Source organism: Sinohyriopsis cumingii, chromosome 17 (genome assembly GCF_028554795.1).
Source record: "Sinohyriopsis cumingii isolate HCF-2022 chromosome 17, ASM2855479v2, whole genome shotgun sequence".
Taxonomy (NCBI): domain Eukaryota; kingdom Metazoa; phylum Mollusca; class Bivalvia; order Unionida; family Unionidae; genus Sinohyriopsis; species Sinohyriopsis cumingii.
The window spans coordinates 40,027,687-40,042,743 of record NC_142977.1 but is presented as its reverse complement, the minus strand read 5'-3'; the positions used below and the strand labels follow the sequence as shown (position 1 = coordinate 40,042,743).

The 15,057-nt window shown below is 34.9% G+C and overlaps 1 protein-coding gene across 3 annotated transcripts in view; it reads right to left on the bottom strand.

Moving 5' to 3' along the window:
• The window catches only part of LOC149778472 (uncharacterized), a 95,600-nt gene that overhangs the window by 47,500 nt on the left and 33,043 nt on the right, over nucleotides 1-15,057 (bottom strand). For all 3 annotated transcript variants that reach the window (XM_089939332.1, XM_089939333.1, XM_089939334.1), the window contains exons 10-13: nucleotides 11,499-11,581; nucleotides 7,022-7,255; nucleotides 3,116-3,263; nucleotides 1,312-1,388 (exon numbers count right to left, since the gene is read on the bottom strand). In XM_089939332.1, coding sequence (XP_089795458.1) covers nucleotides 1,312-1,388; nucleotides 3,116-3,263; nucleotides 7,022-7,255; nucleotides 11,499-11,581 — 542 coding nt within the window. The remainder of the gene's footprint in view (nucleotides 1-1,311; nucleotides 1,389-3,115; nucleotides 3,264-7,021; nucleotides 7,256-11,498; nucleotides 11,582-15,057) is intronic.

The following is a 15,057-nucleotide window of genomic DNA, read 5'->3' as shown; positions in this document are numbered from 1 at the left end:
TGATCACTTTATGTTTCTTTCATCACTTTTTAGATTTTGCATAAGGGACAGGAAGATGAAGCCCAAGATCCCATACCAGCTGAACAGTGTCAACTGCCAGGCTTCCAGGTCCAGTACCAGAGAGAAAAAGGTGAGTAGCTTGTGATACCACCTGCTTGCAAAAAAGATGACTACTGGACAAACCCAAATGAATCCAAATCTGATAGAAGACTGACCTGTGACAAGACCATATGGCATGCAATGTCTGACCTCTCCTTCATAAGAGTCAGTCAGTACACTGAGCCTGCCATGGATGTGTTTTATCTGTACTGTGATTCATTGCAGGAAGCACTAACACATAAAATCACCAATCAGAAAAAGGCATCTGCTGATGTAGTTTCCCTGACGAGGTAAATGACAACAGCAGAATCTTCCAACATTATAAGGGCAGCCTTTTCACAAATGTGACTGTGTCAAAAATGAAATACGCTGAATATGACCTTCACTTCCAAGATAAAAAGGTACAAACTACACCAAATAATAAAGGTGGTAACTACAGCAAGTTAAGGCAGTGTAAAAAGTAAAATACAAAATTGAGGCAAAGTTCAAACACCACCAGCCACAAAGGTAAACGTGTCACAAATAAATGTTGCTTGAGGTAAGCATATCACAAAATGAACATCACGGTATGAGACTGAATCCACAACAATGGACAAAATACAAAAAAAAAAAGAATGAAAAATAATAAATAAAACATTAACTTTGTAAGTAAATGGTTAGTATTTCCTTAGAAATCCACCTTCTTTAGAGAAGTGACAGACATGATTCAATCTGAGGAACATCTGGTATGAAGGTATCCACCTAGTGAGAGTTATGGGAGATAATTACAGCAGTATCTTGAAGTTTCTTATTACAGATACTACCATCATAGTCTCTACATTATATAGATGGGATAGAAAAATATTTTTGGAAAGGATTACTTCAAGAGGTAGCAAAAGTTAATTTCCAGATGTTAAAGTGACTGGATAATGCATTTCATGGAGAGATGTATCCATATGACAGAAATGCTGTGCTAATATGGTGCTATTGAAGAAAACTTTGGTTCAATATGCAAGAACAAAGTTAAAAAAAGGGCTATAACTCTGCCTCATTTCTAACAAATGGTGCAAAATTCTCTTCACTAGGTCTTTCTAATATGAATCCTCACAAATTATTATTAATATATTAATTACTTCACAAGGTATTGAGGTAATGTACATGTGGGATTGATTGACGTTGCTAACACTATATTCCAACTTAATGCATATAGAGAGGGCATAAAAAAGAACTCACATTTTGAAGGATCTGTGCCCTCCTTGACTGTCACATTTTGAATGTTGTTTAACACCTTGCACAGGTTGTTCCACAATCTGAAATTCAGAAATCATCATTTCACATAACTGTGCCTAACAGCCATAGGATTTATTCCAGTTTTACAAGCATACATGCTACAGATTCTGAGGACTCAAAAACAAAGAATATGGTCGTACAAAGTAATAATTAAAACTACAATCCAGTGTCACTAACAGTACCATGCCCAGCCACATAAAGGACATGCCTTATGAATTTATCATTGATTCTTATAGGGACAGAGATACAATAAATTTGACAAGTGTTCTATATCAATTGTCCAGACTAAATCTGAAGATCAGCAAATTATATCCTGCTTACAATCTTGGGCATCAAAAACTCAGATTAATGTTCTGGCTGTTTTGTTTTAAAGCAGACCTGTCAGCAAAGTGGATTTCTACAAAGTAGGAAATTCAGTAGAGTTTGATTTGTTATTGAATCATCAGTAATGTAGGTCTATATGACCACATGGGTAAAGTTAAAAACTAGATGAATGGTGAGCAATTTGCTCACATAAATATAACCCCAACTCGCCAGAATCACACCCCAATCCCATAATGATAAATTTACAGCAAGATAAAGCACACTGTTATATGCTCATTTTTTTCTCCATTCATTTTACACTGTCAGAATTGTGCAGTATTTTTCCATAATGCACAGTTTCATATTGCACAATATGCATCTAAAATTAGTATCCTGCATTAGGAACTACTTTGATTGCAAACAAATAATTTATGTTCATGCAGCAGACACTTTATTGGTTTATTAAATAAGTTTGTGGATGAACCAAAGCAAGCTGTTTTCGTCCATTTGAAAGTAGAAATGATAAAGGTATGGACAAGTTCACTTAGTCACAAAAGAAACTTTTAACCAAGCAAAAAAATGAACATTTGTATTGCAATGTCCACATGAAATATGAGACATGAAGTACTAAAAATACCATTCTGATCATTTAAAAAGTTATTTAGGAGAAATGTTCATAACTTGTTGCAAACAGAATAGTTCAAATATGACCAGTGCTCCCAAGGGTCTAAAAATCTAGAAAAGCACATTGAGGCTGAGGCCTATCACATATCTATCTTGATATTATAAGACAACTTCTGGTGAAAACTCCATGTCAATATGACCATCTGTCTTGAAGAAGTAGTGATAGTAACTTTAAAATGGCTGCCAATGTGTTCATATTGGAGAACTGATAGGCTCTATTTTCACTCAGGTCCAACTTGACATCACAAGAAGTCTTCTGGTGACTATGCCATGCTGACAGGACGTCACACTCAGTCAGAGTAGCAATACAATTTTCAAGACGGATTCTATGGCAATCCTTCAAACAGTTGTTGAGAAATAGTGATAAAAGTCTATGAATTAACAATGGACATCCTGTATGTCCAATTAAGCTAAATACTGGGTGCCATGTCGTGCTACTAAGATTGAGTCATGTAATGCATTCATCTGCATGTCAAGAAGAGCAATAACTCATAAAAAGTTCATGAACAAAGTGATTTGTCCACATCTTCAGGTAATGACTATAATATTTACCATATTTCATGCAATCCATCAAAATTTTTTAGTAACGAGTGCTTGATGGAGGGACAGATGGGAACAAGGATTACTATCTAACAACCCCTACCTGGCAGGGGTATGTGGGGCAGCAGTATTCTCAGAATTAGAGGCAATACATTTTGAATAAGGACTTTTTTCTTCAAAACTCGTTAAATGTTTTTCAACTCGAATTTACAATACTCACTGTGATGTTTTTAATGGTGCTTTCTTGAGATTCTCTGGATAAAGTTTGAACCAGTCTAGCAGAAGTTTCACAGCAGGCAAGGTAAAGTACTCTTTCACCCTGTGTTCCTGTTTAGGGGTGTACTGAAGTAGGATATCCAACATGGATACTGAAAAAGATATTCACTGAATATTGAAACCACTCTCAATAAACTCCAGCATACAAAATATAACAAAACATTTCTTACATGCACAGAGTTACATTTTAATATCATACATGCAAGTGCAGGACAAAATTATGTCCTAGTCACTGACCTTACTATTAAAGATGTGTAAATCATTCAACATATCATAATGTCAAGATATACCCAGGTGCTTAAGTTGGTTAATCTATAATATTTATTAAAAAAAGAAAAACGTCAAGCGACTTAAAGTGGCGTTATTCAAAGTACTCATCATTTAGATCCACAAATTAGATTTGATAAAAGTCCACTCATACTTGCTCTCCTTATCTCTGCATTAATATTATAAGTTTTCAAGGCAGAGGCCATATTGGATATTAAACTTCACATAATTTCCATTTAGGACCAACTAGACATCAGCAGTCTTGTGGCAAAGGCACAATATCAATAAAAGCTGCCATCTAGGAGACACAGAGATAACAAGATATTTAAGACTCGTGTGACCATACTGGATGTCCATGCAGCAACAATTTCATTCAGGATCAACCAGACATCAGATAAAAATGTTCAATAAATACCCAATGTTGATGCAACCATCCACTCAGGAGGAATAACAAGATTTTCAAGATGGCCCCTCCGGTGGCATTTTGGATAAGCAAGTGATACCAAGTTTATTTAGGACCAACTATACATCTTAAGAAATCTAGTGAGAATCCCATAGCAATATTGCTTTTTATTCAGGAGAGGTAGCAAAAACAGGTTTTCAAGATGCCCATTTTGGTGGCCATAGTGGACATCATATCAGCACCCATTTCATTTCCTTCCAGAAGTTTAGCAGGAGTAACAATAACATTACCATGCTAATAGATGGATAAAAAAAAGCTACAATTTTTTTTAAGGAATGGTTAAATGGTTTATCCATGGTTTTGGTAACAGTGGCAATATCTGATAGCTGATTAGGATCATTTGTATAAATTTGAAAGCCCCACAGACCAGGACATTTTTCATAAAATTCTGTTGAGTGGGTTTTGAGAATTTGTTTTAAGTTTTTCTATTTTTAATATTGGCAGGCCATATTCATGTACAGATCAGCATTAATGGGATAAATTTTAAAGTCCATTTCACCGGGACGCTTTGTATCAAATTCGATAAAATTCTGTTGAGAGACTTTTGAGAAGTTGATAAAAGGATTTTCATTTAAACGAGGCCATATATGATGGCATCATGAAATGAAAGCCCTTTATGCCAGGATGCCTCTCGTCAAATTTGGTCTAAATCTGTCCAGCAGTGTTCGAGAAGGTTGTTTTATTTTTAGGAATGGTGGCAGATAAGTATCATTTGGTACAAAAAATAAAAAATATATGAAAGCAATTCATGTCAAATCTGCTCAAATTCTGCTGCGGGCATTTGAGAAGAAACAATAGAGTTTTTAAAAATACTTTAATTAATGGTGGCTGCATTGGATTGGCATCATTTGTAAAAATCTGAAAGCCCTTCATGCCAAGAGGTAAAAATTGGTCAAATGTTGTTTTTTTTTTATAGGATGTTAAAACTGCAATTTTGTTGACATATGCACAATGCACTCTGACCATACCACAAGCATGCTTGGCCATACAACCAAGAGTGCTTATAAATAAACTATTTGGAATAAATTTAAAACTGCTAAAAATAAACTATTTGGAGTAAATTTAAAACTGCAACTTGCTGACATCTGCACAATGCACTTGGACCATATCACAAGCATGCTTGGCCATACAGCCAAGAGTGCTTAAAAAAATAAACTATTTAGAGTAAATTTTGGAAATTACTTTTTTATTGCATAAAAAACTGGGTAAACAATGTCAATGGGTTTGGCAAGAAATATACTGCACATTTCTTCTCAAATAAAAAGCATTTTCTCTTTTAATAGTAATGACTTTGATCCCAAAAGATGAATACTAAGGGTGTGAGGTCTATTCAGTACATCAGTATAGTCTGGTACACTACTAACTAACCATCTTTTTATATTTGTATAAATAATATACAATTAAAACTTCTATTTAGGTCTTAATTAGTTTCATTTAAATGTTTCAGCACTCTTGTAATGAATATTATTTTAGAAAACCCATTAATATTTATCAAAGTCATATCAATTAAAAAAAGATTAACTGCATGTTTAATCCTGCTAGCCAGACAAGGAGCCTAAGGTCTAGTACGAGCTTGTGCCAAAGTGAAAGAAAATCCTTCAAGAAAGATATAAAATTAAATGATAACTCACCATTTAAATATGCAGAGATGAAGTTAATGAACTTATCTACCCACATGTCAACTTCATCGCAACCTACAGTAAGCTGAAGATTATCTAGAAGCATTGTCCTTATGCAATTATGTTTATATTTGAGCTATTTTTAAATGATAAACAAAACATGGCTATATAACTATCAACTCAAAAAATAATGACCTGGAAATTGTAGATTTTGCAGGACAACACCATGTTTGTTTTTAATAATCTAAAACAAATAATGAAAGATCACATCTATGTTGCAAGATGCTCTTAGTTTTGCAGCCTACTGTTACAAACCCTGAAACTCTCTGAACCGGCCATCACTTTAATGCTGGAATCCAAAATAAATCTTAACCATTTCACAGAATGAACCTGTTCTAGTTAAAATCTTTCATACAGTCATACTATTGGAAAATACTCAGGCTGAAGGTTTTGTGTAATTTGTATCCAAACAGGAATTTTTTTGAGAAAAATAAACACCTGCATTAGTTTTAGTTGTAAATGAGGCTGGAGTTTAGAAAATACAAATTAAACAGCAAGTTTTCTCATGTTGCTTAGCTTTGTCTCTATATAAAGATGTTTCGTGATCCATTGTTCACTTAAAGAGATTTAAAAGAAAATAAAGCTATGTGATACCATGAATTCCTGTTCTCTCTTTAATATTTTGCATTTTTAAAACTTTCCTAATATATTGCAATATGAAAATTGTAGTAATAACCTATGCTAATAAATACTTGCTAAAATAAGTGCGCGTGTGTGTGTGTGTGTACAAGGTTTAACTGCAACACAATCAACACAATTACATCTAAATTGTGCTGAGTAAAATTTAAATAAGTAAAAATGGTAAAGGTACAAAAACTGCTAAAGTGTGAAACAGAGATAAAGTCAAATCAAGGTAAAATTACTATGCACATGGTCACAATTTTCATCCATAAACTGTACGAGTCGAAAACCTTCTCAGGTGAAGTATCATGATGAACACATCTGAAGAGATACACGTCCTCTCCATAGATTGCCTCTTCTGGAATGCATGAGTATGCAATAGATTTATTCTACAAGGGAGTGATTAAAAAATAAAAAAATGGGTTACTATAAATTTGCATGTTTTTTTGCCCTGGGTATATAGATTATGGGGTCTTGATAGGTTTTCTTTCCTGGGCATATAGATTATAGGGTCTTGATAGGGTTTTGTTCCTGGGTATATAGATTATGGGATCCTGACAGGGTTTTGTCACTAGGTATACAGATTATGGGTTCTTGGCAGGGTTTTGTTCCTAGGTATATAGATTATGGGGTCTTAGTTTTAAAAGTCTGGAGTTGCAGGCAAACTAAAACCAGAGTTGGATTCCCTTGGAAGTCTAATATTCTTGAAAGGCTCCACTATCCCCCACCCCTCATAAAAATATGTCATTGTACAAGGGAAAACTCTCATAAAAAAACCTGAAACAAATTTCGTCTCCATCGAACTGATTGCATCTTTTACCTGTTAGACTAAATACTAAGTTGAAACACTTTTCTTCTTCTGAACCAAACTCATCCAGGTCATGTGACTCATTATCAGTGTTGCCATCTACTTCCTGTTGCCTGGCTTGATTCATGGCAAACACATTAATGGCCACAATCTGTACCAAAACTTGGGAAGGGAAACTCTGGGACGTCACATGAGCTGGTAGGCCAGCAGCAAGCTTCTCAGACAACTCTGCTGCCTTTATCTGATCTAGAATAAGGAAGTGTGATATGCTGTAACAGAAACTTCCAGAGGAAACATTCAACAGCTATATTAATCAAGTGTTTTCTGAACTGTTGTAAAAGTTTTCTTTCTTTTTCCATTCAATACTTAAAAAATATCTGATAGTAAATTAAGTTTATCTGAGAATGACCTACTCACATTCACATTAGAAATTAACCTCCAAAGCCCACGCATAGCAGAGCTTATTTTCTTAATATTAATATCATCAAGTTATGTATCTGAGAGAGACCTTTGCTTTCATTAAATTATTTAGTGGTAGGCTAATTTTACTATAGCAAACAACACTACCGTATATGTTGGGACACTGTATTTGTTGGGACACCATAAATAAATTTTGAAAGTAATTTCTTTGTGCACTGTATGTTCTGGGACACATCGTTTTCTCGAGTCGTAAATTATGCGACACCTTTTAAATCATTTGAAAATAAGATGTTGGAAAATGCACACCAACTGAAATTTTATTCTGAAAAATATAAAAATGTACTCGAGATAAAACTCTTTAATCCACTGCAGTATGATCTTATCCACACAACTCTTCTCCTGCACATGTACGATCCATTCTTACAGTGCATGAGTATTTATTTTAGCTTTCTCATACCATGAAAAATTATCGTTAGAGGCAACACATCACCTTAAACAGAAGCAGCATGGACTAACGTCAGATTTTTTCAAATCTGCACCAGTTGTGCTAATTCTCACACTTCTGAATCCCATCTTATCATCAGTCTGTCCAGGAATGAGATCAAAGTACACTAGAATTTCATCCATGTTAATGATCATATTGTCTGTTTATCGTCTGCTTCTCTTCTGGCCTTCACGAATTCATCAAATTATTTTATTTTCTCCAAATCTTCTAGGCGATGCTGGGTCATCCATGTCCATGCATGAAGCACCATATTGTGTCACTTTAGAAACTGTTCCATTCTTTTATTTTCAAAATTCCCATGAATACCAGTGAAAAGGAATCAAAGTTAGCTTCCGTATCTCAGCTGTCTTTGTATATTCAACCCCTCCTCCCCCCCAAATATTTGGCACACTTACAAGAATCCAAAGTCAGCTTGCTTTGCAATATAATAGCCTTTTAATTGATTTCCTTTAAAAAAAAAGTGGAAAACCAGCTTCAAAGTATCAAAAGTCGGCTTGCTTTGTAATAAAATTAACCTGTCTTTGATGTCCTGTTGGTAAGTTCAAATAATGAGTTTACTGCTCACTGCCAGTTGTGTTTAATCACCACCCAGGCTTGTATGTGCTTGGCATCTGTAGTTATAATTAATTCAAACGGGCAATGATGTCTGTGAGTAAATAGTATACACAGCAATAACTTGCTTTAATGATACTCTTGTAACCCGTGCTAGTAAAAAGATTGTCGCTTGCACTCAAGTGAATGTGTTTTCAATTAATGGTTTTTATTTGCAAGATACTGTCCTATAGTTGACCTGGATATAATTCAATTTTGGTTATTTTGCACCTAACACCATATCATGTGTGAATGGCTTTTGTCTTCAAGATATCAGTTGATTATTTCCCTCTCATCTGTGATTTTGTTGGATCCAGTTTTCAGTCAGATAACATATTCAAACCAATGAGCTATACCAAACATGATTTGTTTCAATGGTCATGTCAATGAACAATGTATCATGTGTTACTGGACATAGGCGAAAAAACGTTGCAGTATGGAAGCCTACACTACATACTGGAATACAGAGTTTGTAGATATATTTTACCCTTTAATGCTCATGAGGAATAAAAAGGAATAAATGATAATACAAGGTTTCTTTCTTTTTATTATCAGATAAGCATTTTGTTTATCTATTTTATTGGAATGTGCGATTGAGGGTGGGCGCACAAATTAAATACAAATTTATTTTGTTTCTTAAGTCTTGGGACATATGACCTAAGTGAAAGAAGTTTCACAAGTTCTGGGACAGGAAAAAATATAATCATTTTATTGTGTCCCAATATATATGGTAAATCTTGTGCTGCTTGTTGCTGCATGCAAAATATAGATTTAATTGGGGATATATGTATACCAATAATGTTTCTAAATTGAAAGATCTTTCATATATATATATATATATATATATATATATACACACACACACACACACACATATATACACACACACAGAGAAACATTTTTTCTATATCACATTGATCTTTAGAGAATTCTTTTATGTTATACTATCAACACAAGATGATATTGTAACAGTGGAAATCATCTGGATAATAAGAAAAACTATAACATTAAAAAGAAAACAGCCAATACATTATCCTCAGAAACTGATATGACAAAAGAAACACTTATAAAAATATACCATCTAACCACCATTATGGCTAGTGTGATTAATGAAACAAGAGTCCCTCTACCGTCTATAAAGAAGTTCCATGAAAACAAGATGATATTTGTTCTTTTTAACTGCTGTGTGTTGAAACAATCCAATAGCCTCAGAGATGCTCCCAGGATTTTCAGAAATTCTCAGCTTTCCAAGTGCATGATTTCAGACAAATTTTGTGTCAATCACGTGTTCATGTGCCCTAGGAGCATCTCTGTATCCTTGTGTAATAACAACAATTTCAAACTGGCTGCTGCAGTGATAGATGTGAGATCAGCACCATTTTCACTTAGGACCAAATAGACATCATTAGTAGGTCTTAGAAGTCTTTGCTAAAACACCCATGTCAATATAAGGAGCAGCAGTCATAATAGAAAAAAACTAACATCATTGTCATTTAAGACCATCAAGATTAGATATCAGAAGAAGCCTTCTTGTAAAAATCCATGTTGATTTGACTTTTCATTTACGAGTAACAATAGCAAGATTAGAGAGTGTTGCCATGGAAGCAGTCAAGTCAGATTTAAGATTGGCACTTCTTATTTCTGACAAATTAAACATCTTTGAAAATCTTTTGGTGAAAACTTAAAGTTGATATATCTATCCATTTAGGAGGAGAGGAAATAAATAATATTTTCAATATAGCCACCATATCTGAGGTCAAAGCAGCACCATTTCATTCAGAACTAACTAAATATATAATTAAGTCTTTTGGTGAAAAACCCCATGCTGATATAACTCTCCTATCAGGAGATGTAGTGGTAAGATTTTCCAAGATGACTTTTCTGATGGCCATATTGGATGTTTGACCAGCACCAGTTTCATTCAAGACAAATTACACCTTGGAATGAATGTTTGTCAATTTTCATGGCAACTGTCCAAGTAGTTTATAAGGAGAAGCAAAAACAAACTTGTGCTACAGACAGACAAAAGGCCATCCCATATCTCTTCTGCTCCATGACTGGTTGAAAGAAAACCAGGAGACAACTGAGTACTTTTGACCAATGACAGCATGGGATTCCATTTACTTGTGACCTTGACCTATCATGATGTAAGCATGCACCATCTCTTCAAAGATGTGTCATATTCAATATCGCAGCTTATAAAAACAATTAAAAGATCTAATGTGCATGACAGATCATTAAACTGAAGTAGACTGATCCATTTTAAAAGTATATTTGTGTTTATAAAACATGCACAATTGTTACAGACCAATTAAAAAAATACAATTTTTTTGTGATGCTATAAGTGCACGAAAATCTCTCCATCAAGCATACAAAGATGCATACCAAATTTCAGTCGACCCAAAGTGGTTTATGCTTAATTAGGCTGTCAAGATTTTCATTAAAAAAGTCCAAAAAGTTTAACTAAGTGTAAAAACAAGATTGAAAGAATGCAGTGATGGTATTAAAATATAGTCAGATCACCTCTGAACACGAACAAATAGGTGTAGACAATTTCATATGTCACTCAAACAACAAATAGGTCTATAAAATTTCATATGTCTACTCAAGTGGTTTTTGCTGCTAGTAGTGGTATTTAAATACTAAAGCATGTGTAGAGATTAGGACTGTCCAACTGTCTACCACACAGGTGTAAAACTACTGGCCTCTTCCGATTTATCTCACCACTTGATAATAACATTAAGACATGGGACTGAAAAATCATGATTTAAATTGGAAATTATTTTATAAATTGTGTTTCCTTGAACGGTTCCACATAAATGACCCTGACCTCTTCTGAAGCAAAGTAAGTATATGCGATGAAACATTAGAAACTTAAACTTTAACTGGGTTATTTATCAATGAAATGAGACTGATATTTGATACTTATTCTATGTTCAATTAGCTATCCCTAAAGAGCTCGGACTACATTACCTGTGCACAGATGAACAAGTGCATGGAACTGAAGGAAGCCAGTAATCATCTCACTCACAGACAGTTTGCCTTTGAACTCTGGCCTGAAATCAATGAAGATATTAAAACATAAAGCTGTAACAATCCATGGCTGGATACTAATGTGTACTTGTAAAGTTACCAATATGTTTTTCCAATACTTCCGAACACTCTACAATTGTTATATGCCAATAACACCTATCTTCAACCTGATTATGAATGGAAAGTGTTGTTTATTGCCACAGATACATTCTCATTTCTCAAACATGATATCTGAACCACCATCTGAACTGCTTATATTCAGATCAAAGATGAGATTCCTACCTTTGATCTGCTTAATTTTTGTAATGTCACATTTAAATTAAATAAGTATTTGTGACGGTCTCATAAGCTACTTGCATTTGACCAGGAATATTTGTCATAAAAAGAATGATCTGTTCTGTTTTGCAGTTGTAAAGACATACAAATATCTTGACTAGATAGTAAATTAGGTATCTCCGAGAATTCTTACCTGATCATATTAAAGTTAGGAAATACACTATGTCAGCCCTCACAGAAGGATGCAAAATATAGTCTTTCGTGTCCATACATCACACTGACAAATCTACTTGATTATCTACTCTTGCATTGCTAGGTGACAACCGATAACCCAGACATTATTCAGTTTAAGCTTGTGTGAAATATATTTGGGAATACTCACATTTGTGTGAAGGTATGGGATAGTTTTATAGTAATGTAAATAAACTATCAATATGGATGCTTACATTCGTGTGAAGGTATGGGATGGTTTCATAGTGATGTAAATATTCTCAGAGAATTAATATTTACTATAAAATTTCCCTTTTTTTGGGGAATAAATTACCTGATCACATTAAAATTAGGAGAAAAAGTAATAGGATGGGGACATTCATGAGCATCCATCCTCCACCACTGATGCCCTTTAAAGGGAATACAGCTGGAGTCCCTATATGTAGGATAAAACTGACACCCTTTGAAGGGAATACAGCTAGAGTCCCTATATGTAAAACAAAACTGACACCCTTTGAAAGGAATACAGCTGGAGTCCCTATATGTAGAATAAAACTGACACACTTTGAAGGGAATACAGCTGGAGTCCCTATATGTAGAATAAAACTGACATCCTTTGAAGGGAATACAGCTGGAGCCCCTATATGTAGGATAAAATTGACATCCTTTGAAGGGAATACAGCTGGATTCATTATATGAAGAATAAAACTGACACTCTTTGAAGGGAATACAGCTGGAGTCCCTATATTAAGGATAAAACTGTTACCAAAATGTAAAGACAGCACAACCTAGGGTCATGTGAAATGTGACATCAACATAAAGGTGAAAAGAAACTAATGACATTTTCTTGCCAAGAACAATTCCAGGCAAATCCAGTGAAAGCCATGAAATTACAACTACAAGGAGGTGTATGGAGTATGGCAGTTGTCAGGGTTATACCACCTGATTCATTTGTCTTCTCTGTACCGCTAAATGTCGAACATAGAAGCTCAAGCATCTTGACAGTGCATGCCATAAATAACTTTAATACATGTTTCACACTGAAACACTGCATTTGAATGCAGATCTCAAACACTGGTAAGTGAAGGTAATGGTTAAGAAGTTCTTCCCTTTCTGGTTTCATACAGTCAAAATATGACCACAGTCAAAGAATTTTCAAGGGCTTTTCATGGACTTTATTTTGATTTTCAAGAAGCCTTACATCTAAAGTTGCCATAGATATCTACATTGGGAACATTCTTTAAACTAACTTGTGGCTCATAAAACTGCATTTTCTTCTCCCAATAAAGTTCACTAACATAAGCACAATAAACAAAAAGTAAAACAAAAAGTTTATTTACATAATTTTGATCTGTACTTAATTTCTCTTCTTGATCTTATCATCTAACTTATTGCAAAGACCTTCATAAATTCAAAGTTTCTCCTCAGCTCCCTTTCTATTAGCATTGGCATGTGCAAGACGCTGCCACTTTAGTATCTTTTCTGCTTTTAAAGACAGTTCATCTGCTTTCTTCACAAATATTTCATAATCTAATCTGGCCTGCTTCTTTCTCCTTTTCTGACCGCTCTGGTGGCCTAGTGGTTAGAGCGTCTGCCTCGGATGCGGGAGTTCGCGGGTTCGAACCCCCGCTGAGTCATACCAAAGACTTACAAAAATGGTACTAACGGCTGCCTCGCTTGGCGCTCAGCATTAAGAGGTTAGTGTTAGGATTGGTCGTCCTGGTGTCAGGATAATGTGACTGGGTTGGACATCATGCTACATGTCTGCAGCATGATGCCCCAGTGCTAGGCATCACTATAAACTGTCACACTGCAGACATCGTAGCAATATGACTGAAAAATTGTTAAAGCTACATTAAAAACCTAAATCACAAACACAAATCACATTCTCCTTTTCTGACCTTCAATGTCATCAAGAACATGCTTTCTTTTCTTAGACTCAGACTGCTTCTTCTCCAGCACCATTATCATTCAGGACCAGGTATTACAATATGTCTTCTAGCAAAAAAAACACCCATGTAAACATGACTTTCCATACAGGAGTAGTAGTGATATCATTATATTCCAGATGGCTACTACAGCAGCCATTTTTGATGTCCAAGCATCACCATTTTCACTGAGGACCTACCAGACATTACAAGGTCTTGCAGTGAAAACCCTGTGTCAGTGTGATTTTCTATTCTGAAGGAGTAGAGTTAACAAGATTTTCAAGATGGCCATTGCATCTAAGCAGTACCATTCTCATTTAGGACCAACTCGACCATGGGATGAATGTAAGTGTAAAGTTCCATGGCAATCCGTCAAAAAGTAGTTCAGAATGAGTAGCAATGATAAACTTGCTACCTGATGAAATGACGACAGACAACAGGCCAGCCCATAAGACTTTCTATTACCAGCAGAGCTAAAAAAACTTTATCAACTGATAAAAAAAAAATAATCCTGGTTGGAAAGAAATCCCATGACCCCTCCTCCAAAAAAAATTAAATGGTCAGAGCCTAGCAAGCCCTACAAATCAGGTTCATGATCACCTCATTAGTATTCATGTATATCACTTGTTATCAAACGTGTTCAAGACCATAATAATATAAGCATATATTCCAAGTTTAATCAAAATCAGATTAGAAATATAGCCTCAAGCTAACCAATCAAATACAAAACTGCCTCATTAAAACCCATGATTCTCATCAATTATCAAATTTGTCTGAGACTTGGATGATATAAAATAAACCCATATTCCAAGTCTGATTGCAATCAAGTCAGAAATATTAACTCCAGAATGGCAAACAGCAATTGTTGATAAACAGATGCACCACACATGATGAATCACATACAATGGACAAGGGGCTATACCATAAGCCTCTTATGATCAAGTGAGCTACGATACTGTTGCATTGCTTTATGACGCAAAGTCAGTGTGGGCCTAAAATCAATCAGATGGCTAAAATCTTCCTAAATGGAAGAGCATCTCACCCGTTGTTGATTGACTTGAGTTATGACAAAAACTGCTTCAGGG